The sequence below is a fragment of the Macaca mulatta genome, chromosome 12, assembly GCF_049350105.2.
Source record: "Macaca mulatta isolate MMU2019108-1 chromosome 12, T2T-MMU8v2.0, whole genome shotgun sequence".
NCBI classification, from domain to species: Eukaryota; Metazoa; Chordata; class Mammalia; order Primates; family Cercopithecidae; genus Macaca; species Macaca mulatta.
The window spans coordinates 19,659,866-19,686,912 of record NC_133417.1 but is presented as its reverse complement, the minus strand read 5'-3'; the positions used below and the strand labels follow the sequence as shown (position 1 = coordinate 19,686,912).

Genomic DNA, 27,047 nt, shown 5'->3' with positions numbered 1-27,047 from the left:
TTGCATTTATTTTACACCCAACCTCCAGTATACTTTAAATCATTTCTAAATGACTTGTAATACCTTATGCAACCTAAATGCTATGAAAGTGGTCATTAAACTGTATTATTTTTAATTTTTTTTTGTAATGTTTTCAATGGGGGAGTTGGTTGAATCCACAGATAGGTAACCCAGGTATAGGGAGGGTCAACTCTCTAATTCTGCACCCACAGAGGACAGGAACATAAAAATGCCGACTCCCTATGGACGGCTTCCCCTCCACGCTCTTTCTTCAATCTTCCTCTAGGGGGTGCTCAAATTAGCTTTAGCACAGCGTGAAGCCAGTGCAGGGCCTGGCCTCCACTTCTCCAGGGGGCGATGCAAAGATTTTGGTCGCTAAAGGTATCGTGGTGCGCGCGTCTGGAAGCATTTCCGCTCTGGAGCATCGTCGTTCCGCCGGGTACCAGCGTTCCTGTGACGCACTTCCGGTTAGCTGAGCTGCGCACATGTGACCGGAAGGGAAGTAACGTCAGCCTTGAGAACTGAGTAGCGGTGCCGTGTGGCGCCTTGTTCTAGAGAACTGAATAGCTGTACTGTGTGGCGCCTTGTTCTAGGCACTTCTTGGACACCATGTCTCACCTGCCGATGAAACTCCTGCGTAAGAAGATCGAGAAGCGCAACCTCAAATTGCGGCAGCGGAACCTAAAGTTGCAGGGTGAGATGCGTTGACTCGCGATGGCTCAGGAGTCCCACGCGCCAGTCCTGGCGCGTTCGGGCGGCCGGGGGCCCAGCTGCTCCGAGTGACGGAGGCAGCGTCCCCTGCAGAGTGTGTGACTGGGGAGAGTGAAAAGGCGGCCTCCACTCGGGGCCTGCGCTGCTGCCGACTAGTCGCGTGGCTCCAGCGCTGCTCCTGACCTTTCTGAGCAGTTTCTTCTTACAGCGTTAGAGCAGGAGGCCTCCCGGTTCGTTTCTAAGCTTGCAGCTAACCCTGCCTTTTGCATTTCCACCTTACCTTTTGATTCCCTCACCACCTGCAAGTCGCACCTCACCCCATCCCTCATTTCCGGTTAGGCTACATGGAACGTTCTCATTTACACCCACTTTTCACATCATTTAATTCCCGTATTTCTTTCTCCGAAAGCCCGTCTCGCTGTTTCTAGAGCTTCTTTGATACTATTGCCTTCCTCTACCCACCTCCACACACACTCGTAGCACTTTCTCACAAGAGCTTCTACATATTTGTGTCCTGCGCGGTCACCTAAATGAAAAGGATTTTACATGAATGTCACCTTTCTTACCTACCTCATTTGCAGTCCCAGTGTCCTGACAATGGGGCCACAGATCTTGAAGTAATTGTGTTAACTTATTGTCCAGGTTAAGATATAAACTACCCGAGGGAAAGGTTGGAGGCACAGTGCCTTGCCCCAGTAGGTTTTCAACAGACATTAATTGAAAAAAATTCTGCAGGAGGCAATAGGTTTGTGAATTTTAGGAATATGTTTTGAAGTACTCTTATATTTCTAATTCCTATAGAATAATACTACAGCGTTACTAACTACTTTTCAGTGCCTGTGTAAGTAGATTTGAACAAAAGATGGTGTTTTCTCTTTTTCAGTAAACACACAGGAAGCCTTTGGTAAGGACATTCTCAGATACAGTCATGCGTCACATAACAGGAGGGGGGATACATTGTGAGAAATGCGACATTAGGGGCTTTTGTCGTTCTGCGAACAGCTTATAGTTACACAAACCTAAATCTGCTACACACCCAGGCTACATAGTATAGCCTGTTGCTCTTAAGCTGTCATCCTGTACAGCATGTTACTGTACTATACTGAGAGAATTGTAACACAATGGTAAGTGTATGTATTGCTAAATATATCTAAACATAGAAAAGGTACAGTAAAAATACCGGTACATATGACATGAGAGATTTTTAGAAATGGTACATCTGTATAGAGTACTTACCATGAATGGAGTTTGCAGGACTGGAAGTTACCCTGAGCGAGTCAGTGAGTGGTGAGTGAATGTGAAGGCCTAGGACATTACTGTACGCGACTATAGACTTTATAAACACTGTACACTTGGGCTATACTGTTTAGTTTTTTAATACTTTTATTCTTAAATTAACCTTAGCCTGCTGTAACTTTTACCTTATAAACTTGTTAAGGAGTTATACCTGATGTGAATGACGAGTTGATGGGTGCTGATGAGTTGATGGGTGCAGCAAACCAACATGGCACAAGTATACATATGTAACAAACCTGCACGTTATGCACATGTACCCTAGAACTTTAAGTATAATAATAAAAAAAAAAAAGTTAAACTAAAAAAAAAAATTTTAGCACTTAGCTTACAACACAAGCACATTGCACAGCTGTACAAAAAGTTTCCTTATGTCCTTATTGTATGTGATTTTTCTGTTTGTTTGTTTTTTTTCTTTTTAAGCTTTTTGTTAAAAATGTAAAGACACAAACACATTCAGTATCACTGTCTTCCACGTCCACATCTTGTCCCACTGGAAGATGTTCAGGGGCAACAACAGGCATGGAGCTGTCATCTCCTATGATAACAGTGCCTTCTAAAATACTTTTTTCCCTGAGGCTCTTTTACAGTCGACTCATTTTTTTTTTTAATAAGTAGAAGGAGTACACTCTAATGATCAAAAGTATAGTAAATACATAAACCAGTAACATAGTTGTTTATTATCATGTATTATGTATTGTACATCATTATGTGTGCTGTGCTTTATATGACTGGCATCACAGTAGGTTTGTTTACGCTAGCATCACCACAAACATGAGTAATATGTTGCACTACGACATTGCAACAACTGATGGCACTAGGTGATAGGAATTTTTTAGCTCCTTTATAATCTTATGGAGCCACTGTATATATTGTCCTTAATTCACAGAAATGTCATTGTGCACGCATTACTGTATTTGTGTGTGATAAATATTGGGGTAAATAAGTGGTCTTATCAACTGAATTTTCAACTCACTGCAGTCCAGTAGAGTTGGGGTTGAATGTTTTGAAGCGGTATGAGAAATAGTACTTGTGCGAATGAGTTGTAAATGTCTTTTTCAATATATCAGTTAATCATATGTTTATCAAATATTTATGTTTATTCTGTAACTGCCATTATCTGACCTCATCTGTTTAAATATTTGACCTCATTGAAGTTTTCCTGTCCTAGACTCCTTAAACTCAGATTACTGTCTTTTGAAGTTAAGAAATCAATATTGCTTTCCCTTTTCCAGTATTTTTTCTTTAAGATAACTTACTTTCCCTGTAAGGGAACACCATAAAATTATAAGTTGTTTTAATTACATGAAAGAGAAGAAAAGCTAAATAATTCGTATCAGGAAGCCATGGAAGTTCTCATTTGGGATTTCAGTGTTTATAAGTAAATTTCTCCTTCTTTGTCACAGTGTATGTTCTGTTTATTTAAACAGGGGCCTCAAATCTGACCCTATCAGAAACTCAAAATGGAGATGTATCTGAAGAAACAATGGGAGGTGGAAAGGTTAAAAAATCAAAACATTGTGTGAATGTGGGCTTATCAGAAACTCAAAATGGAAACATGTCTCAAGAAGCAGTGGGAAATATAAAAGTTAAAAAATCTCCCCAGAAATCCACCGTATTAACCAATGGAGAAGCAGCAATGCAGTCTCCCAATTCAGAATCAAAAAAGAAAAAGAAGAAGAAAAAGAGGAAAACGGTGAATGATGCTGGGCCTGGTAGGTATTTATTATCTTTGAACTTCAGCCATTTAGATTTTCACAGACGGTTATTGTTCCTCTTTCTATTACTATTGTGTGCACATGCCATATGAGAATTCCCTGTACTCACCAGTATATTGGAGATTAGCCTGGTAGCTAATGGAAACATTTTATTGGCAGAAACGGGGAGTCCATTTTAACTTTACTCAAAATATTGAGGAATAGACTTTCAATTTCACTAACCTTGAAGAAAACCTCACTCTCAGAAAAGACTTTCTTTAGAGTGCTAGAAATTTTCTCTTCTTTTTAAGTTACCTTTTTTTCTGCTTGATTCTTCCCATTTTCCTACCATAAATTCCTCTCTTTGAAAGGAGTCTTGGTTACAAAGTATATAAAGTAGGAAACTTCTGAATAAACAGAACATTAATTTCCAAGTGCTAAGAATGGCAGGAGGAAAAGGAAGGAATATTTTTTGAAGATGATGGAATTTCAGTAAGCTCGGATGAAAGAATGGACATTTTAATTGAGATTTGTACAAGCAGAGATTTCAAGGTAGGATAAGATAGGGGTCAGCAAACTATCCCTCCTTCTACCTATTTTTGTAAATAAAGTTTTACTGGGTCATAGCAGTGCCTATTTGGTTGTGTTTATGGCAGCAGAGACCATAGGACCTGCAAAGCCTAAAACATTTACTATCTGGCCCTTTTTAGATAGTTTGCCAGCCCCTGAGTTAGAACATCCTATTCATGTATTTTACCTGAAATAAGGGTTTTATTTAGAAAGGAGCTTTGAACTTTCCCAAACATGCATTACTGTCTTCATGATGCCTTCAAACAAAAGTCATTGTAATCCTGTTCTAAAATTATTGCCTTCACAATTCTTGTTTTGAGTATGCCCCAGGAAGTGGTATTATTTCTGCTCTCAAACATTGAATCATAATGCTGGGAGTTGTAACCTTATGGGTTTTTGTTTGTTTGTATTTTAATGAGATGGGGTCTCACTGTGTTGTCCAAGCTGGTCTTGAACTCCTGGGCTCAAATGATCCCCCCACCTCGGCTTCCCAAAGCGCTAGGATTACAGGCGGAAGCTACCACACCCAGCCACCTTATGGGTACATTTTAAGAACTATTCCAGGGAAAACAAAATACATGGAGGCCAGCTGAAGATATCTATGGCTTTTGAACATGTGGGTCCTACAAAGTTGACTGTTTCCTGGAGGGGTGGCCGTAAGGTACAGGGAAGAGACCGGTACTCAGCTACAGAGAGTCCTGGGTTCTGTTCTAAGTCAGTTCTTTTCAAACATCACTAATTGCCATATATTTGTATATAAGCCTAGCATGTGGTTAATCCATTTGACTGAGAGTCGAACATTGAAAAGAGAAGTGAGAAGTAGGACTGAAAAGGTAGTTGGGGCCATGTGAAAGTTGTGAATGTAGAAATGAGAAGCTCGGAAGCTCTGCCTTTCCTCCCACCCTCATCCCTGATAGCCAAGGAGCAGTCCAGTGTATGTCATCCAGGCAAGTGGATTGCTGCCCTTTACAGTCTATCTCTAGTAACATGAAGAGCCTTTGATAGTAATTGGTGTGGGAGGAAAAATGAGTGCTTATAATGAGTTGTTAAGGATTATGTTAATCAGATATGCTTTCTTTCCCCTCAGTGGAGTATGTGAGACTTATAATTGGTATCTTTATACTGTTTGGTTGAACTTTTTAAAGTTTTAAATGAGATGCTATAATACGTTAAGAAGCCTAAATGTTTGGTCACCAAGTCTGTCTGTACCCTGGATTTTTAAATATAACCAGTCATTTTTCATCTAACAGAATTCTTAACAAAGTAACACAGAATATATTTAGCTTTTGAAAATACACATCTGTACATCAGAGATCTTCTGTTTTGTTGATCTCATTTGGAATTTTATTTTAAGGAAAAAAATTTTCGGGTTTTGTCTTTTAAAACCAAAGATGCAAAAAAAGCAAAAACTGAAAACAAAGGGGAATCTGAAGAAGAAAATGCCAAGACTCCTAAAGAAACAGAAAATAACGTGGAGAAGCCAGATAATGATGAAGATGACAGTGAGGTGCCCAGCCTGCCCCTGGGACTGACAGGTAACGTCCAGGAAGTTTTTTAGACATAACTTCTTTAAAATGTACCTCTTTTGGAGGATTATAGGTTTGAAGGTTGAGTTGTGACTTTTAGTTTACCTGGAAAAAGTAACTATCAACAAGAAACTTTTTTGTAAATCTTTCTGCTGCTTTTTCTCTTTATCTTCTATTTTGTGGTGTTTTAGTTCTGTTTGTTCCCTATTATTTTCCTTTTGTCCATTCCTGATACTAAATATTTTGTATGCACACAAGCAGCTTCTATGATTCTTTGGTTTGTCCTTTTCTAAGGCTCATTCTATGTTGTAATAGGAAAATCATTGACCCTGTACCAGGTTAACCTCCTTTGACCTTTGTTCCTTTATAAAGTCAAGTTTAGACTAGAATTCACTACTGCTAACCAGGTATGTCAAGGAGTTAATTGAGTTGTTTGTTTGGTTTGGGTTGGTTTGTCTGTTAAAACGTTGAGGCCCAACCCCAGACCTGCTTAACACAAATTGCAAATGTTTTGGTAGTAGCTCTCAAGCAGGGAAATTTGCCCCCCAAGTAAGATGAGTAACTCATCCTGGTTTGCCCAGAACTTTTCCAGTTTTAGCACTGAAAGTCCCACATCCCAGGAACCTCCTCTGTCCCTAGCCTACTAAGATCATCCTAAGCCTAGGAGACATTTTTGCTTCTCAGAGCTAGGGGCAGTCTGCTGGCATTTGGTGAGTGGAGGTCAGAGATGCTGCATAATATCTTCTAATGCACAGAATAGTGTTTCACAACAAAGAATTATGCAACCCAAATGTCAGCAGTGCCAAGGTCAAGAGTGATTGGTTTACACCCTGGGCATGTGGAGTGTGAGGGAACCCCCAGCTGATTTTGATGCCTCCTGCTGAAGAACCGCCATACTACTTGATACGTAGGCTCAGCCTAATATTCTGTGGCTGTATCTGACTGTTCTGTGTCTTGTTGGAGTGAGATTAACAGTGTTTTTTTAAATTGACTTGACACTCAGTTTTTATTAATGTTCAATGTTTTTACTTTTTGTATCAGATTTCTTAAGCATTTCATTTATCTCTGGACTCTCAATTTTCCTTGTCTTGGTATTTTTATTTTATATAAATTCCTCAGTTATACCCCTCGTTTTGTTACAGTATGGACTCTGGACTATAACTTACACAGCCATTAACAATGGAGAAACTTGAAAGATAAAGGATCTTTTTGTTGGTATTATCAGATATGAATAATTAAGGTTTAGCCTTTTCTTACTGTGGGAAGCTTTTCTAGGCAAAATAGATTTAGGCAACTGTAGCGATACTAACTTTTTTTAAAAAAAGTAAATTTGCTGATGATACATTGTCTTCTGTTTAGGAGCTTTTGAGGATACTTCATTTGCTTCTCTATGTAATCTTGTCAATGAAAACACTCTGAAGGCAATAAAAGAAATGGGTTTTACAAACATGACTGAAATTCAGCATAAAAGCATCAGACCACTTCTGGAAGGCAGGTATGATTAACACTGAAGCTTAGATACTGGCATCTGCTTTTAGAACTAGTAGATTATAAAGAACATACCAGTATATTCTGTTGATTTTCTGCTATATGTTGGGTCATGTATCCAGCATACATGAAAGACTAAGTTAATTACTGATGTTTGAAGGAAAGTGTTGGAAAGATGTTCACTTCTGTTGTAGCACAGTTCTGACTTATGATTTCGGTATATAACCCAGGTGATCAGTTTCAGCGAAGTAGACATCATCTTGTTCATGTTCTAGCCTTAGTGCCTAAAGTGTGTGTGTGTGTAGTACATCGTAAATGAGTAGGCTCAATGTCTTTCTCCTTTCCCTTTTTAATATTTAGGGATCTTCTAGCAGCTGCAAAAACAGGCAGTGGTAAAACCTTGGCTTTTCTCATCCCTGCAGTTGAACTCATTGTCAAGTTAAAGTTCATGCCCAGGAATGGTAAGCTTTTGTCTGCTTGTTTCTGCCGTTATTTCACTAGAGGTTTATTGTAGCTGTTACGGACTCAATGGTGACAACCACGTTTAGACTTTTACCATATGTATCATTTTTAGGAACGGGAGTCCTTATTCTCTCACCTACCAGAGAACTAGCCATGCAAACTTTTGGTGTTCTTAAGGAGCTAATGACTCACCACGTGCATACCTATGGCTTGATAATGGGTGGCAGTAACAGATCTGCTGAAGCACAGAAACTCGCTAATGGGATCAACATCATTGTGGCCACACCAGGCCGTCTGTTGGACCATATGCAGGTAAGAGATGTAGTGCTTGTCTCATTGTCTTATATGAAACATAGACTGACAACTAATAGTTGTTCTTTGTCCTTTGTTTTGTTAGAATACCCCAGGGTTTATGTATAAAAACCTTCAGTGTCTGGTTATTGATGAAGCTGATCGTATCTTGGATGTTGGGTTTGAAGAAGAATTAAAGCAAATTATTAAACTTTTGCCAAGTAAGTAGGTAGCATCTGCATTTGGTTTGCAAAGTATCTGTTGGAAGTAGATAAGAGTTGTTCCTATAGAAAAACTGTGCTAATGCCAGAACTTTACCATAGCCAAGTGAGGTAGTTGTGCCAGTTAACCTGAAAGTTAGTTTGGAATACAAGCATCAAACTGATTAATAACTTGATATAGTAGTTTTGCTGTTTTAGAAGTTATAATGCATGTTAAACAGTCTTCACATAGGTCCTGTCCTCCGCCTCTTGCCCATTCTTACCTCATGTAACATCCCCCAAGTAGCCATAGATTTGTTGCCTTACTTGTACATACCTTGGTTACAGTATTTGCAACATTATGAACTGGTTATAACTAAGACCACGGTTTCCTTCATTGTATAATTTATTTTTTAAAGTTTTATCAAAGTATAATTGACATAATTATATGTGCATTTATAATGTACAATTTTATGTTCCACTGTGACACCATCACTGCAATCAAGAAAATGAACATGTCTGTCCCACTCAAAGGTTTCCTCCTGCCCCTTTTCAGTTTCTCCCTCCCACCCCTCCTTACACACATACCTCGTCCCTAAGTGAGTATTCATCTGTTTCCTGTCACTAGATTAGGTTGCACTTTCTGGAAATAAAGTTGCTGTGAACAGTCATCTACAACTCTTTGTAGAGGCATATGTCTCCTTTTCTCTTAAGTAAACCTAGGAGTATCATAGTTGGTATATATTTAGTATACGTTTAACTTTTTAAAAAACTGCCAGATGTTTTCCAAAGCGGCTGTACCATTTAACATTCCTATGAGCAGTGCAAGAAAGCTCCAGTTCCTCCTGTTAAGTCTTGATCATCAGGTAATGTTAGCCCCAAGTTTGTTCTCTTTTAAAGTTGTGGTATTCTTGTCCTTTGCATTTCTATATAAATTTTAGAATTGGTTTGTCAGTTTCTCCCCCTTCCCTCCAAAAAAGTCTTGGATCTTGATTGAGATTTTATTGAATAGAGATTATTGGAGGAAAACAATATTAACTTATAATAAGGTATATCTCCATGTATTAGATATTTTATTTCTCTATAATATTTGGGGGGAGGTTAGGATACAGGTTTAGTCACATCTTTTGTCAGATTTATCCCCAAGTATTTCATTAAAATTTCAAATTCCAATTGCTCGTTGCTTTAATATATGTACACATACACACGCACATACATATATATACACACACAGTTGAATTTTATATTGATCTTATATCTAGCAAGACAGTTAATCCTGTACTGAATGAATATTCAGCATGACTTTCCAGATGACTGTAGCCTTTTGGATTTTCTATATAGGCAATCATGTACAGATAAAGACAGTTTCACCTCTTTGTTTATTTATTTATTTATATTCCTATCTCATTGCCCTGGCCAGAACCTCCAGTATGGTACTGAATAGAAGTGATGAGAGCAGACATCCTTGTCTTGGTTCTGATCTTAGGGGAAAGCATTCAGTCTTTTACCGTTAATTACATATGAATTTAGCTGCAGGTTTTATATAGATGCCTTTTATCAGATTAAGGAAGATCCCTTCTGATCCTAGTTTGCTGAGGATTTTTAATCAGAAATAGATGATCAGATTTTTTTTTCTGTCTGCTGAAGTAATCATGTTTTTTCTTTAGTTAACATAGTAAATTGTATTGGTTGATTTTTCAAATGTTGAACCACCCTGCATTTGTAGAATAAACCTGCCTAGTCATGATCCATTACCCTTTTTATATGTTGCTGAATTCACTTTACTAAAATTCTATTTCGAATTTTGCATATGTGCTCACGAATTGTATTGGTGCATAGTTTTCTTTCCTTGTTAATGTCATGTCAGGTTTTTGAATAGTGTAATGACTGACTTCAAATAATGACATATAAATATAATAATAATAAATTATAATAATTATATAATCAGTATAATAAATTATAATAAATCTCTTTATTAGAGAGTTTGTGAATAATTGATGTTTCTTTCTTAAATGTTCAATATAATTCACCAGTGGAATCCATTTGGGCCTGGAATTTTCTTTACATGAAGTTTTCAACTAAAACTTCTTTAGTAGATATAAGGCTGTTTAAAGCTTTCCTGTTTTCTTCGGTTGTTTGTCTTCGAAGGAGTTTGTCTGTTTCATCTAAGTTCTCAAACTCAAAGACCTCGTGTTTCATGATATGCCTGTTTTACCTTTTGTAATATTTGTAGAATCTATGGAGACATTATATTTCCCATTTCCGATATCTCTACCTAGAATATTTGTAGTTGTGAGGCAGTTGTACAGATTCCCTAAAAGACGGGTTATTTTTATACGTGTCTGTTTCAGCACGTAGACAGACTATGCTCTTTTCTGCCACCCAAACTCGAAAAGTTGAAGACCTGGCAAGGATTTCTCTGAAAAAGGAGCCATTGTATGTTGGTGTTGATGATGATAAAGCTAATGCAACAGTGGATGGTCTTGAGCAGGTACTTTTTATCAGTGACTGAAAACTGTAGGGATCTTACTTGGTGTTTTTATGTAATTGTTGGAAGGATCATTCAGAAAGCAAATGGGTTAATGAACTTTTAAAATGCCGTAGGTGAGGCACGACAGTTTACATACTATGTTTATCAGTGCTGTTGGTCAAATTACACAAGTTAGGAAACGGAAAATGTCCATTTGGTTCATTTGTATCTGTCTGCTTAAACGCTTTCTAGGGATACGTTGTTTGTCCTTCTGAAAAGAGATTCCTTCTGCTCTTTACATTCCTTAAGAAGAACCGAAAGAAGAAGCTTATGGTCTTCTTTTCGTCTTGTATGTCTGTGAAATACCACTATGAGTTGCTGAACTACATTGATTTGCCCGTCTTGGCCATTCATGTAAGTGATGATGATGAGCTCATTGAAAACAGGGTGTGCTTATTAAGCCCTATAGATTGTAGGATTGGAGGTATGGCCCTCTCCTCCAAACATTGTTCTGAGTAGTTTAATCACCACTAAGTGATGGATCCTGTGTGAGGGAGCGCAGCTGGGTATGGAGGGGTATGAGGACTTCCGAAGAGTATGAGACAACTCAGGCCCCTCCTTGAGGGGCTTGCAGAACAGTTAGGGAAATAGGACACAGGCCAGGGGATGAGCTCGAAATAAAGTAGGGTAACAGTTCCACAATTTGGGGGTTCTGCTGCTAGACTTCCTAGAGACAATCTCAAGATTCCAGCTCTAATGGATGTTTTTATTTAATTCTAGGGAAAGCAAAAGCAAAATAAGCGTACAACCACATTCTTCCAGTTCTGCAACGCAGATTCGGGAACACTATTGTGTACGGATGTGGCAGCAAGAGGACTAGACATTCCTGAAGTCGACTGGATTGTTCAGTATGACCCTCCGGATGACCCTAAGGTAACTGGCATCCTTGGGGTATCTTCAGAATGACTGCATTAAAGAGTTCACTTATTCTCCCAGTTCCCTGACAGAAACTGCATTCCACACTCAAGGTAAAGATCCCTGCTATACAGTGACTGCAGTATTTCTCTGGTATTGATAAGTATTTAAGGCTTTTCGGGGCTCAGAGGGGCTGTGCAAGAGGTTTGAGAAGTATCAGTGGGACTTAAGTTATGAAAATGAGATCCTTGGAATGATCTCTTAAGAACAGCAGATGCCTGAAGGAAATAAAATTGCTTAAGGAGGTAGATAAGCTTCTGTAGTATATGTGGTAGAATAAGCTTCATTGAGAAGTCTTTTCAGCAAACAATAGATTAAAGCCATTTTGATGATGAAGCACACATAATACTCATTTTATTAAATCACTGTTCATGCAAATATCATGTCCAGCCTTTTTTTTTTTTTTTTTTGGCCTCAATCATTGGCCTGTTGGGGGTGATGTGCGCAGAGCGATTGCTGGCCCAGCTTTGTGGGGGTGTGGTGAAGATGTGTGTGGCCCAGCACCGCAGGAGTGCACCATCTCAGCACAGACGTGCACATACTCAGGATACAGACACACAAATGGGCTCATGTGGAAGTCACTGTGTTAACTCAAGTTTTCTTTCTCCACCAAAGGAATATATTCATCGTGTGGGTAGAACAGCCAGGGGCCTAAATGGGAGAGGGCATGCCTTGCTTATATTGCGCCCAGAAGAATTGGGTTTTCTTCGCTACTTGAAACAATCCAAGGTAAAGATCTTTACTTGGAGAAAAATTTCTCTTGGTGTAGGGATTGTTAGCAAGCACCATTTCTACATGTGTCAGAGGAGTCTGGAGTTTGGACAGTACTATTACAACCATTCTTGTGGCAATTAAGCAAGTAAGGTTTTATGTACTTCTAGCCCAAGAAGTGAGTACAGAAGGAACTGCCCACATGTCTCGGCTTTCTAGCTCTGTTACCCAGCAACACCTCTGTGTCCCAGCCTCTCCTTTCCCATTCCCTCCAGCCCTCTTTTAAACCTTCTCCACTCCTTTGAAGCTCCCTCACACCTAGTCATCTCTGCTTCTGCTCCCCCTCTTTCCTCTCACCTCGTATGAAGCAGTGGGGAATCCTCGTTCACTCTAGCCTCTGCCTCCTCCACTGCCCTCTGTCTCCTATTCATCAACTCTTGGCCTATAGTCTCTCTGCAGTTGGCGCTTTACCATCTCAGATTTCTCAGGGTAAAAAAGTAACTTCAACCTTAAACCTATTCTTCTACCCCTGTCTGCAGGATAGCTACTGTCTGTTGCCTTTTCTCAGTCTGCCTTATTGGAAAAATGGTTTATATTCTTGCCAGTTACCTCCCTCTCAGTCCCTAAGCAGCCTAATTTGGCTTTAGCTTTCAATTGTTGCACCAGAATTGAATCCATCAGAACCCTAAGTGGCCTCTTTATTGCTAGGCCATGGGGATGCATATCACGCCTTTTCCTCCCTGACATTTCCACCCTCATTGGCCTTTCTGGCATAGTCTTGCTGATAGGCTTCCTCTACCCTCTAACCACAGGCAGTTCCCTGAAATTGCTCTACAGCTTTTGCACACTTTCTCGAGAATGCTTGGTTTCAGCTAGCCCCTGTCTTTGCTGGGAAGCTATCTCTGATCTCCTGCCCTCCTCCTTGTTCCCACAGCACAGGTGCTCATCAGGTTAACATGTCTTTTTTTTAATTATTCTGCTTTAAGTTCTAGGGTACATGTGCACAACATGCAGGTTTGTTACATGTGTATACACGTGCCATGTTGGTGTGCTGCACCCATTAACTCATCATTTACATTAGGTATATCTCCTAATGCTATCCCTCCCCCCTACCCCCACCCCACAACAGGCCCCGGTGTGTGATGTTCCCCACCCTGTGTCCAAGTGTTCTCATTGTTCAATTCCCACCTATGAGTGAGAACATGCGGTGTTTGGTTTTCTGTCCTTGCGATAGTTTGCTCAGAATGATGGTTTCTAGCTTCATCCATGTCCCTACAAAGGACATGAACTCATCCTTTTTTATGGCTGCATAGTATTCCATGGTGTATATGTGCCACATTTTCTTAATCCAGTCTATCATTGATAGACATTTGGGTTGGTTTTAAGTCTTTGCTATTGTGAATAGTGAGTGCTACAGTAAACATACGTGTGCATGTGTCTCTATAGCAGCATGATTTATAATCCTTTGGGTATATACCCAGTAATAGGATGGCTGGGTCAAATGGTATTTCTAGTTCTCTATCCTTGAGGAATCGCCACACTGTCTTCCACAATGGTTGAACTAGTTTATAGTCCAATCAACAGTGTAAAAGTGTTCCTGTGTCCCCACATCCTCTCCAGCACCTGTTGTTTCCTGACTTTTGAATGATCGCCATTGTAGCTGGTATGAGCTGGTGTGCATTTCTCTGATGGCTAGTGATGATGAGCATTTTTTCGTGTGTCCGTTGGCTGCATAAATGTCTTCTTTTAAGAAGTGTTCATATCTTTCGCCCACTTTTTGATGGGGTTGTTTGATTTTTTTCTTGTAAATTTGTTTAAGTTCTTTGTAGATTCTGGATATTAGCCCTAGCCAAAATTGACAAATGATATCTAATTAAACTAAAGAGCTTCTGCACAGCCAAAGAAACTATCATCAGAGTGAACAGGCAACCTACAGAATGGGAGAAAATTTTTACAATCTACCCATCTGACAAAGGGGCTAATATCCAGAATCTGCAGGTTGACATTTCATTACTTATCTTTCTCCCCTACAAGACGGCAAGCTGAGGGCAGAGTCCAGGACTTAGGCACCTGTTTTCTATCACCTAGCACAGGCCTGTTGCTTTTCTAGTTATTGAATGAATGATAACTGATGGCAGATCCATCCTGTAGGAGTCTGTGGTCATCATGGCCTCCAGTATCACAAGCCTCAATACAGGACTATGGGGTATTAGGGCCCCTCTTCTGACATGGAGAAAAGGGGCTGATGACCCTTCTGACTAGAAGCTTCGAACTGTTTCATGGTTCCAAATAGTCAGGATTATAGAGATTCTTACAGAAAAGTGCTTTACTGACTCTATCCCTATCCAATTCCTTGCCTTTCAGAAGGAAAGAAGTGCAGATTGCCCAACTCAGCAGAGCAAAGACGAAACTTTCCCGTCAACATTGGGAGGCTAGAAAAAGCAGATTTTCCTGTCTGTCCCGAGGGAATTTCATAAGCTGGTTCAGCCTTCCCCGTCTTCAGTACCCAGCATTGGAATGCCGATCATCCTGGTTTACTAATCTTAATACTTTTGATTTCTAGGTTCCATTAAGTGAATTTGACTTTTCCTGGTCTAAAATTTCTGACATTCAGTCTCAGGTATGTGCTTTTTAAACGTTTTTGTGAGTAGGCAGGAACCTTGTCCCAGCACTCTCTTTATAGTAATTCATTGGGCAGTCACTGTCCTTTAAAGTCTACCCTGTGGTAAAGTGAGGATCAGACTGTGTGGTGTATAAGGTTTCTTGCTGTTCTAGTTACCACCGCTTTGTGCCCTCTTGAAATGTTTTCTCTGGAGTGGCTTTGCTCTAGGATATTTGAAATCCGGTGTTTTGCAGGTGGTTGTTTTTATTTATTAAAACCAGTGTTTCTTTCTATTTCAGCTTGAGAAATTGATCGAAAAGAACTACTTTCTTCATAAGTCAGCCCAGGAAGCATATAAGTCATACATACGAGCCTATGATTCCCATTCTCTGAAACAGATCTTTAATGTTAATAACTTAAACTTGCCTCAAGTTGCTCTGTCATTTGGTTTCAAGGTGCCTCCCTTCGTTGATCTGAGTATCCTTTTCTTTAATGAAGTTACCCTGGAACTAAGGAACAAAAGCTTTGGGGACAGAGGGGCATTTTGGGCTTTGTAGTGGATTGGTGCGTGTTCTGGCTCAGACTGGAGGCTCCAGTGTTCGCCCTAGTCAATGTCTGCTTGTCTGTGCTAGCACAGGACGTAGAGGTTGGATGGGTAAGCAGGGGTTAATCCTTAGGATGGGGTTACAGGGACAAGGCAGCTTATGCCTTGAGCCTTCAAAAGACAAATTTGACTGTCAAGGAGAGAGACAGTTGTGTGTTCCAGGCAGAAACACAGGTAAGAAAGCAAAACTTCAGTGTTTGCTGAGGCCGCACTGTGCGGGTACTTAGGTGAAAGGGATATTTTGAAGCTAAAGAGAGGATGGGACCTTTCAAGGAGTTTTAATCCTCTTAGAGCCCCTGGAGGGTTTTATACAAGAAAGTGGCAAGTTCAGCAAAAGAAAATAAAACTTAGGTGTTGCTTAAGATAAAAGGCAGAAGGAGTACTTCCAGTTGCTCCAGTTGTGATTTATAATTTGTGCCTTGCAGAAGAAACTGAGCGGCTGAAATGAGGCCTGTGCTTCACTGCCATTGGGAGTAACTTCTGAGGGGACTAGAGGACCAAATTTTGGGTCACCATCCCCATTGTAAGCATTGAGCAAACTGAAATGAATGTATGTCGAGTCCTGTGGAAGAAAGAGCAGCTCCTTCACTTAGGCATTCCTAAATCAATTCCGAAGAGAAATGATAGTCATTCGTTTTGACACAGGAGGTGTTTTTTTAATGTGCTATCAACTTCCTGATTAAACTCATAAATCCTTATTCACTCTCATGAATTTCATTGTGTGGAAGAAGTAATTAATATGACCGTTACACACCGAAGTTTAAAATCATACTTGCTAATTTAAGTCCACAGTCACGTGGCCACTCCTAATTTTCTGGAAATGTATTGCATAGGCTTCTGTTCCCACATTTTCATTGTTGAGAATGGGGTTGTGGAGGGACAGCAGTGTTCATGCTGACTTTTTCTCTGTGGAGATGTTAGATTGGAGTTCATTATCTTTTTTGCTTGATTTCCTTAACGTTTGCCTCCAGACGTCAACAGCAACGAAGGCAAGCAGAGAAAGCGAGGAGGTGGTGGTGGATTTGGCTACCAGAAAACCAAGAAAGTTGAGAAGTCCAAAATCTTTAAACACATTAGCAAGAAATCATCTGACAGCAGGCAGTTCTGTCACTGAACACATGCCTTTCTTTCATCTTGAGTAACTTTGTCCTAAAATGAATTTTTTTTTTCCCTTGATTTGACAGGATTTTTGTAGACTTTAGAATTTGGACTTAACAAGAGTATAAATTGACTTGGGTTGCAAGCACTGAGCACTGTTACTTCTATCGAGTCTCTCTTTTAGTTTTGGGACATAAAACAGGCTTTAATTTTCTTGGTTGCCCAAGGGCAGAGCAAGGAATATCTGGTCTTTCTTGTGATTATATAATATTTTAATTTTAAATATCCCTCCCTCATACACACAAATGTATGTTACTATTTTAATATAATTCTTTTTCTACCTTTCCTTCTTGTTTTGTGAAGACTTTTGTGGCATGGATTGCTGTGCTCACCGCTGTAAAAGGTGACCTAGTATATACTGGGCAGCTGGTGGCAGTGCAGAAAAGATGCTCAGGTTATTTTTTGTTTTTAGTTATTTCTTGGACCTTGACAGTATCCAATGACTCCTCCTGAAAATGCTGCAGTGTAAAAGAGCAGAGAGCTTTGGGAAATACCTAAGAAGCACCTGATTAAGGTGGCATTGCTTTTATAGATTCTTGATTTTAAAGCAATGGGCCTTTCCCAGGTGTTTCGTTTTTTGGAGCAAAAACTATGGGTTGCAATTTGAATAAAGTGTCACTAAGCAGTTACAACGTTTGATGGGTGGAGGCTAGGAAGAGGATGGAATTGAGATGTTTGAGCCTCATTTACATCAATAGAGGTGTAATGTACTGCATTTCTTCATTTGGTAACATAGCAAAGACTTTAAAAACACATACAAAGAATGGTGGTGCTCCTTATTCAGATTTGTTTAATTCAAGGTGGTTTGGATTTTGGTAAGCCTTTGCACTCTGTAGAGTACTTAGAAGACAAGGGCAACTTACTTGGAGTTAGAGCCCCGCCATCAGACAGTACCCAGCACACATTAATGTTAGCTTCTTTCTGAGAAAAAATACCTCTTCCAGGCCCTGCAACAAAAAATACATTTGCTGTGAGGATTGAAAATGAACAAAGTTAGAAACAAAACAGCAAAGTCAGTGATTTAGTCAGGTGAGTTCTTTGTTGTAGGAGCAGTTGATTATTCTAGTGTGTTTTATGTAGTATGTAACTACAAGATAGTACATTTTTTAGCAGTTCAAAACCAAAGTTGCTAGCATCATTTTGCTGTTGTGCCAGTTAATCATAGGATCCCATTAAATTAGTGCGCGAACATCCAATGTAGAGAAAACTTTGGTAAAGAACATTCCAGTAGGAAAAGAACAATCTTCCATTTCTGGACTTGGCCACCATCACCCTGGTCGGACCTGTCCTGAGCTTCCAACCTTGACTGCTGGGCTCCTGGCTTAGCTTCTTGGGTTCCTAATTCCTGGTGTTTAATAACTCTCTCCAGGATCATGTTTTTCTGATTATTTTTTTCAGAAATAATGTCTTTTAAAATACAAAAACAAAGGGAAAAATACTTAATTACTGAGCAGAAGTAAATACTATTGGTATTTTGTACATAATCTAATTTTTATATGCATGTTCGTGCTTTTTAATTTTTTTACCAAAAATGAAGTCATCTACCTACTACTTGTAACCAGCTTGTTTCATAACATGTTATTTTCCTGTGTCATTAAATAGTTACCTCAATGTTGTATTTCGTTTATGGATACTTTGTTGACCCTTGCTTGGTCTGCCAGGATTTACGTTCAAGATACCTACCTGATTGTGCCAGACTGGCTCTCCCTCTCTCAGTATGTCCTGTACTCCTACTGGTCTTGAGATTGTTTATCTCTAGTATGAGTCAGTCTCAAGAGGTTTTGTGAGAAAAGCATATAAACAAAGTGGACAGGGTTGGCCCTGCTATATGAGAACTTACTTCAGGTCCATTAGCAGCCTCATCCATGATCTCCATTACCTGTAGTCAACTGTGGTCTAACTAGGTCAGTACAGTACAATAATACACTTTGAGAGGCCACATTTACATGACTTTTATTACAGTCTATTGTAATTGTTTTATGTTAATCTCAGTGTGCTAATTTATAAACTAAACTTCTGTCACAGGTAATGTATAGGAAAGAATATATAGAGGGTTCAGTGTTGTCCACAGTTTCAGACGTCCACTGGGGGTCCAGGAATGTATCCCCGGAGGATAAGGGGGAACTACTGTACTTGCTGGGTGCTGTTTGTGATTGCAGTGGCAGGATGATCCAGGCTATGGACAAGAGACAACCAGACTTGACCAGCCTGGCCATATTCAGACAAGAAGGAGCCAGTTACTGGTATCACGTACCGTGAATGAAAGCAGCACCATCTGCAAGGCTCATGCACAGTAAGGGCTTCATAGGTTCCTGTGCTAAGAGCACATTTGGTGGCAAATATGGGTGTTTGACAGGTGGGATTAGGTGGCTGCAGCCATGAAGGTTTGAAGGCAGAATGTGAGGTGGGGGAGCCAAGCACATCACTACATGCCAGTAAGTCTTTGGGTCCTGTGGGCTGCAAGTGATGACATTGCTGTGTCCAAATTTATTTAGTCTCAGCCAGCCTTGTATAAATACAACAAGATATCCAAAACAGGATCCCTAAGTTATACAGGGGTTATAAGTGAGAGCTCTGTAACCAGAATGCCTGGATTCAAATTCCAGCTGGTGCCACTTGCTAACCTCGGGGCTGATTCAGGAGTGATGCAAAAGTAAATACTTCCTCCTTCAGAAGGCGGTGCTCAGGACACTGCCCGGTTGCTGAGTGCTCTGTCCATGGTACCTGCCTCCGTGCGCCTTACACGAAAAACTTGCTGCCATACAGCGGCAGATACAGAGGCTCATCCCAAACCCTGAGGCAGTCTGGGCTTTGGCATACAGACAGGATTTCTAACAGTCTGGATCTCTTGGAATTCTGGAGAGCAGACCTGGGCTTTGGAAAGTGGTCCAGTCCTGCAGCACCTTCCTAAAGTAGCTGTCAAGTATATTAATGCTGTTTTCAACATTACTGAGTGTGGGGTGGCAACAACAGTGTAGTGTGCCTTTGGATAACCTAATTCATCATAAATTAAAAGCCTGTTAGATGTCACAAACTGCAGAGGACACGGAAGAATATGCCCAGATCCTTCTTAGGATGGATACAGATTAAAGAAGGTTCATCATAAATTAAAAACCTGTTAGATGTCATAAACTGCAGAGGACACAGAAGAATATGCCCAGATCCTTCTTAGGAAGGATACAGATGAGAGAAGGTAGGCATAAATTGTGGCAATATTGTTTTCCAAATGATGTGACAGATGCAGGCAAATATTCCAGCTATTTTTATTAAGCCTGGAAATCCTGCGTCCTTGGATGCAGGTAAATATTCCAGCTATTTTTATTAAGCCTGGAAATCCTGCATCCTCGGATGCAGGCAAATATTCCAGCTATTTTTATTAAGCCTGGAAATCCTGCGTCCTCGGGTCCTAGTAGTGGACTATGATTTTCTTGCCCCATCTCTAGGAGATTCTGATTCAGTAGGCCTTTGCCAGGGTAGAGGTATGCAGGTGATGCTTATGCTCAGCTAGGTTTGGGAGCAGCCAGACTAGAATCCATTCACATACAGACTCTTAGTAAATATTTTCTACTGTCACCTTGCAAACTGAAAGTGCCCAGCAAAGGAAATGGTGTTAGTATGTTGTAGTCATTCACAAACTAGGGCTGCCCGGAAGAGAGAGAGGCTGGGGCTTTCGAGAGAGAAACAGCTGTGTTTCATTTGAATGCCTGGTGTCAGAAGTAGGACAGCCTAGCTTCATGGAACCTCCTTGCACCAGACAAAACCTCCATATCCCTCAACAGTGCTCCATTCAATCCCTGTCCATTGGTGTTGGACCAGAGATGAAACCAATTTGCCTTGGCCACATGTCTGAGAAAAAAAGCCACTCTCCCTTCTGGAAATCAGGCACACGTACCTTTCATATAAGAGGCGAATGTGGAAAATTCCAACTGGATGATCACTTTTCTGTGGAGGGAAAAACACACATTTTGTTTTGAGGGGCTACCCAGTATCGAACTTTTTTTTGAGACAGAGTCTCGCTCTGTCACCCAGGCTAGAGTGCAATGGTGCGATCTCGACTCACTGCAGCCTCCATCTCCCAGGTTCAAGCGATTCTCCTTCCTCAGCCTGTTGAACAGCTGGGACTACAGGCCTGTGCTACCACGCCCGGCTAATTTTTATTTTTATTTTTATTTTTATTTTTATTTTTTTGAGACAGAGTCTGGCTCTGTCACCCAGCCTGGAGTGCAGTGGTGCGATCTTGGCTCACTGCAAACTCTGCCTTCCAGGTTCACGCCATTCTCCTGCCTCAGCCTTCCAAGTTGCTGGGACTACAGGCACCCACCACCACACCCGGCTAACTTTTTTGTATTTTTAGTAGAGATGGGGTTTCACTGCGTTAGCCAGGGTGGTCTCCATCTCCTGACCTCATGATCCGCCTGCCTCGGCCTCCCAAAGTGCTGGAATTACAGACGTGAGCCTGTTGGCCAGGCTAGTCTCAAACACCTGACGTCAGGTGATCCACCCGCCTCGGCCCCCCAAAGTGCTGGGATTACAGGTGTGAGCCATCTCGCCTAGCCTGCATCCAACCTTTTATTTGGAGACAATACCTTTCAAGTACTGGTAGGCTGCTGAGATCACCTCCCATCGGACAAGCAGAAAGGCCTCCCATGCAGCCAGGGTGGGGCTGTGACCTGGGTTTGACTAATCACATGCACTTGCCCAGAGTGAATCAGTTACTAACTAATAAAACAGGAGCAGAAACAGTAGATGTAGCAGCTTTCTCATCCAGGGTCCAGAAGCAGCTGTGTTGGGAACAGGCAGCTCCAGCTGTGGCACCAGGCAGCAGCCGCACTCACACCAGGTTGAGTGTGACTGAGTGTGTGCCATGACTTTGGCTGGGTTCCTGCCCTTTAGCTACCTGCCCTTGTTCCTGCCTATTTTGCAAGCCTAGTTCAGCAGCTATTTCATATCTTTTCAATTCATTCTGTTTCAGTTTAAATTTCTCAGAGTGGTTTTTTGTTGCTCATAATTAGCCCAAGGATATAATAGCCGCTAGGGTTTGGTTTCCCTCTCCCTCTTGTTGACGTGTCCAGGTTGCTTGCCACCATTCGTGCCCTCCCTGCCTGGAGCCTCTACCCCTTGGCACAGGGAAAATTGGACATTTTGAGCAAGGCCAGGACTTTGAAACATCGAGGGCAAGGATGCGTTGAAAAAAGAACAAGTGGCAAACTCACCTCGGGACAGGTCATGGGGAAACTGCTCTGGAGGTTTGGGAGGCAGGCAAAAGCGGGATGCTTGGCATCACTGGGAGCCTCTAGAGGAGTGTCCACAGCTGGGAAAGGGGGAGTCAAGGGTTGTCAGCCCTCCCAAGGCAGCACTTTCTGGAGTCAGGCAGAATATACAGGAGGCTTGGGGCAAGTGACTTCCCTGCTCTGTGACTCAGTTTCCTTATCTGTAGAACGGAAGGAATGAATACACAAGGATTAGGTGCACAGAGTCAGGCCAAGTCAGGTCTTAGAAACAAGAGCTAACACACTATTACCAGGAACATCAGGAAAAGCGGGAAGAAGGTCAGAAGCGAGAAAAACGACGTTTTCTAGGACTTACCGGTTTCTCACACTCTCTCCCCACCATCAAAATCATGGTTTCAGAGGCATTAGGCCAAAAACGCCAAAAGGAGCCTCCTTCTGGGAAGTCTCCGGCCTTTCCGCGGCACCCAATGTCCCCAGCAGAGGGCTCTCGGCTGTGCCGACTCAGGACAGCGGCTGCGACCCGGCCAGCTACGCTTGTCAGAGGAGCAGCTGGTGATTTTGACTTGCCGTTGCTGGCAGAGAAGCGCTATAAAGGGTTCATTTTATCCAGCTTGAGGAAAGAAAGGTTGGAGTATAGGGGAAGAGTGGGACAAACACGCGACTCGGTCGTGCCCAGAGCACGCGCTAAGGGGGACGTGGAGAGAGGATTCTGACTCCCAGGCTGCTGAGGCTCTGGACCAAGTGCCCCCTGTACTTTAAGCGCTGTAAGCCTGCCGGCCGCCCTGGGAAGGACAGTCTTACCCGGACGTCACAGTGAGGGAGCAGAAGCGCAGAGTAAACCGCAGATAGGAGGGCGCCTAACCTGGACGCCAGCGCGGTTTGCTCAGCCCTAGGGCCGGGCGCTTTCCCGCTCCCTGACCGCCTCCTCTTCCTCCTCAGGGAGAGCTGCCCTTCCCTCCCTGCTGCCCCCAGGGAATGCTGCCGGTGTCCTCAGATGCGGGCAGGAGAAATCTGCCAGCGCCTGAGAGCCTGGCCCGAACCAGGGCTGGAGGTGCTGGGGCAAAGACAGAGGATGTGGCCTCCAACCCTGAGACTCCAGCACAGAGGGTTACCAGGGCGGCTTTGGGTGAGGAAATAGAAAAAGGTCAGACTCCCTAGGAGCAGCGCCCTGGACTCCATTCTGATAACACGTATATTTGTTTGGCTACTAAGAGTAAGAGCCTGGGCGTGCAAGGGTGATTCCAGCCCCCTCCGACAAACTTATGTGAGAGGGATCTGAAGAAAATCCAGGGGGAAATGTACCACAGAGAGAAAATCGCCATCTCAAGGACTGAACGCTCAAGAACGGCGCTGGGTGGGCTCCGCGTTGGAATTGAGTCCTGAAGGATGTTCTAACAGCAAAGGGGAGAAAGGAAGGGAGAAGCCAAGGCATGCAGGCAACGTGAACAGCATGAGCCAAGGCAAAGGGGCAGCGTGGGGCTGGACCCTGGAGTCTGCCGTTGTCTGAATTCTAGTGCTGTCACTGACTAGCAGGGGACCTCCCTGTGCCTCCTGGCTGTCACATGTAAAGACAGAATTGCCACCCAGCCCTTATACCGTAAAGGTTATATGAACTAGCACTGTGAGCAGTGCAGAAATATTAGCTGCCGTTAGCAGAGCATGCTGTACACTTTGAGTTATCATAAGAATGAAATAAATCAACAAATGCAAAGCAGGTTTTGCATAACAAAGACTAAACAAGTGTTAGCTCCTTTCCTCCCTTCCCGCCGGTGAAAATGCTGTCTTATGATGTCCTTTAATTATTTTGTTTGGTTAAACTTCAGCTTATTGGCCAGTTCATCCTTGTAGATACAAGTATTTTTAAAGCCTCCAATTTTAATTTCCTCACAGACCATTTCGGTACTTGTCCTTATATCTACTTCATATTGAAATTTTCTCTTTCTGTTTCTTTATGTCTCTGCATCTAGACCAGTGGTTCCCAATTGAGGTCAGTTTTGCTCCACAGGGCACACTTAACAACATCTGGAGACATTTTTAATTGTCCTGACCAAGAGGAGAATGCTATTGGCATCTAGTGGGCAGAGGCCAGGGATACTGCGGAACATCCCGCAGTGCCCAGGACGCCCGCCACACAGATTATCCAGCCCCAAATGTCAATAGTGCCGGGGTTATGAAACCCTAATGAAGACAATTCTTGAAGGCATAGACTGAATCTTACTTATCTTTGTTCCCTCATGTCTCACAAGCAGAGTATGAGTTCAGCAAATAGGAGTTGAACAGAAATCAGGAGGTGCTAATTGACAGGAAAAAAGAAAGATTTAGTTTAGAGTTGAGAATTCAGCTGGACAGCCAGAGGGGCTCTGGCAAGGAGACTGGAATTCAGAAGAGAATTTGCAGCAAGACATTTAGAGCCATTTATCCAGCCATCATAATTTTATTGAGTAACTATTTTGTGTGAGGCACTGTACTAGATGCTGTGGCAACAGAGATAAGCAAGGCCACCCCTATGAATAAGGCACTCCTGGTCTACACATAGTGGGAGAAACATAGAAATTCATCTGTTCTCAGCGGAGCCAGTGGGAGCCCAGGGGATGGACACCCAGCGTGGTCTGAGGAATCATGGGCCAAAACAGGAGGCATCAGTAGAGATCTCTGGTAAAGAAGAGTGAGGGCTGGAAGGATATTCCAGGCAGTGGGAACAACTTACATAAAATGAGAATGGTGGAAATGCCTAGCAGGGCTGTAGTGAGAGGGTCATGAGGCAGAGGAGTGAGGTGCATAGCAGGGAATAGCAGGTGGGGCCAGAGCAGTGAAATTGACCATTGTTCTATTTGAAGAAGGGTAGGACGCATCTATAGGTTTTTTGGCTATTTCTCTTTTTGGTAATAGCATCTATATTCTTTAGAGAATTATCTCTTCCCCCTCAGTCCTCTCCTAGTGGAGGTACAGGCATGAGAAAAAGCTAAATCAATGACATGTTCTCAAATATAACTTACAATCCCAGGAGTCATGATGAAATTGTTGAAAAAAAAATAGTTGAAGCTCACTAACCTTAGTATTGCATTTCAATGAGATTCTCAAATAATTCCTGTTTCTCAGGTCCCTAGAGCTGCTGAGTTTCTGACTTCTCTAAGCTAGGTTTGCAAGCCTTCCCTTCAATTCTGTAAGCCTTTTATTCCCCCCATTTTTCCTTAAGTTACATAGTCACTTTCTGTTACTTGCAACCAGAGTAACTTAATTGATAAAGTCAGTGAGGAAGGAATAGAATACAACAAATGGCTTAAACACAGAAGGCTGCATGTGGTGGTTCATTCCTGTAATCCCAGCACTTTGGGAGGCCGAGGCAGGTGGATTGCTTGAGCTCAGGAGTTCAAGACCAACCTGGGTAACATGGCAAAACCTCATCTCTACCAAAAATACAAAAAATTGGCTGGGTGTGGTGACTCACACCTGTAGTCCCAACTTCTCAGAAGGCTGAGGTGGGAGGATTGCTTGAACCCGGGAGGCAGAGGTTTCAGTGAGCAGAGAGATTGAACCACTATACTCCAACCTGGATGACAGAGTGTGACCTTGTCTGAAAAAAAAAAAAAAAAAAAGAAGGATAATCGAGACAATGAACTAACACAGAAGCCATAGTGGACTTTCTTCAATATTTTAAGAAAGGTGAAAAATAGCAGGAATTTAACCTCTCAAAAATACTAGTCCCATTATCTATTCTTCCTCAGTTACAAAGCCCCTGATTTCATCTAGGCACATGGCTGCCCAGAAGAAGACAGCCATGTCTGGCCCCTCTTAAACCTAACTGTAGTTATCTAAGTTCCAGTCAATGATATGTCAGAGGAAGTATCATGTATTGCAACTTCTTAAGTAGCCTAGAAAGATGTGGTCACATCCCCTTGGGTTGTTACCTTCTTTGTGTCATTTTGATCTCTCTGGCTGGAAAACAGAAATGATGTCTGGAGTGTAAGCAGCCATCTTGGGCTAGGAGACTACATGCTAACATGGTGACACACCACCCAGAAAGAATCTGAGTAGTCGATGATCACAGAGCTACCATGTCACCACTAGACTCTCTACCTCCACATTTTATTTGTGTGACATAGAAATATAGTTTAAGCTTTGTTTTTTTCTGGGGTGTATGTGTGCGCACATGTGCATATCTGTCTGTCTCACATGCAGTGAGACCTAATTCTAACTCATATGCAGATATGATGGGGGAACTTTGCCACAAGGTGTCGTTGTGGTTTGATGGCTGTGTCTTGCTCCCCTTCAGGATCCAAAATGGAAAGCTTGTCCTTCTTCCTGTTCCCCTGGATGCCAAACGATAGGCCCGAGACCCTGGCTCTGCCATGTGGATGCTCCCACTCAGAACTTTGGATGTGCAGTGATTCCTACAGAAAGGGCAGTGAAGATGCCCAGACCACAGCCACACGGTCTCCATCACAGCAGTGGTGTTCTGTGGAATGAGTACTAATTTTCTGGCCACATTTTCTGTTAAAAACTGGTTGTTGAGCTGCCCAGTAGTCTTGGTCAAGGGGTGCTGGAGTGGCCTGGGAAGGCAGCGTTGTTTGCTTTTCTTAGGATGGAACAGACTCAGGCATATTTTTGGTCAAAGCGAAAGAAGAATTCAAAGGTGAGAGAGGTTGAAGATTAAAAAGGGAAAATGAGGGTATTTAATGAAGCAAAGTCACACAGAAAGCTGGCAGGCGAGTCTGATTTTCCGACTGGCCTGGGAATCAAATTTACCCACATTCCCTACTTTAAAGGATTGTCCTCTGATCATTCCAGTTGGGTTAAGCCCTTTCTCATCAGTCATGGACAGAGCAATGTACCTGCATTTGTTTTCCTTAATTCTTTCAAGTGCCTTTGGGTAATAAATGGTTGAGTACTCAGGTGTTTAGTCCAACTTTTTCTTCTTCAACTCTAGGTAATTGCTTTACTTGCCAGAATAGGTTACCATAGCAATATTTTCTGAGCAATAAGTGAACTGAATTATACTATTGAAGAAGCCCAGGAGAAAAATACTAATAACAACATGAGAAAGTCTAATCACTTTAT

The 27,047-nt window shown here is 41.9% G+C and overlaps 1 protein-coding gene across 3 annotated transcripts; it reads left to right on the top strand.

The window, feature by feature from the left end:
- Positions 1-504: 504 nt before the first annotated feature.
- Positions 505-26,558, top strand: DDX18 (DEAD-box helicase 18). 3 transcript variants are annotated; one of them, XR_013401956.1, is made up of 14 exons: positions 505-694; positions 3,435-3,719; positions 5,663-5,806; positions 7,157-7,292; positions 7,646-7,746; positions 7,860-8,059; positions 8,145-8,259; positions 10,590-10,729; positions 10,961-11,122; positions 11,489-11,641; positions 12,299-12,412; positions 14,759-15,014; positions 15,296-15,473; positions 16,572-18,369. XR_013401956.1 is itself a non-coding variant. In XM_015109944.3 (14 exons), the coding sequence occupies exons 1-14, from the start codon at positions 610-612 to the stop codon at positions 16,712-16,714; spliced, it is 2,013 nt and encodes a 670-aa protein (XP_014965430.3). In that variant the 5' UTR covers positions 505-609; the 3' UTR covers positions 16,715-18,369. The 3 variants fall into 3 exon arrangements, 2 of the variants coding, with proteins under 2 accessions (XP_014965430.3, XP_077812994.1); XM_015109944.3 differs by having other exon boundaries at positions 14,958-15,014; XM_077956868.1 differs by lacking the exons at positions 14,759-15,014; positions 15,296-15,473; positions 16,572-18,369 and adding an exon at positions 26,263-26,558.
- Positions 26,559-27,047: the final 489 nt, after the last annotated feature.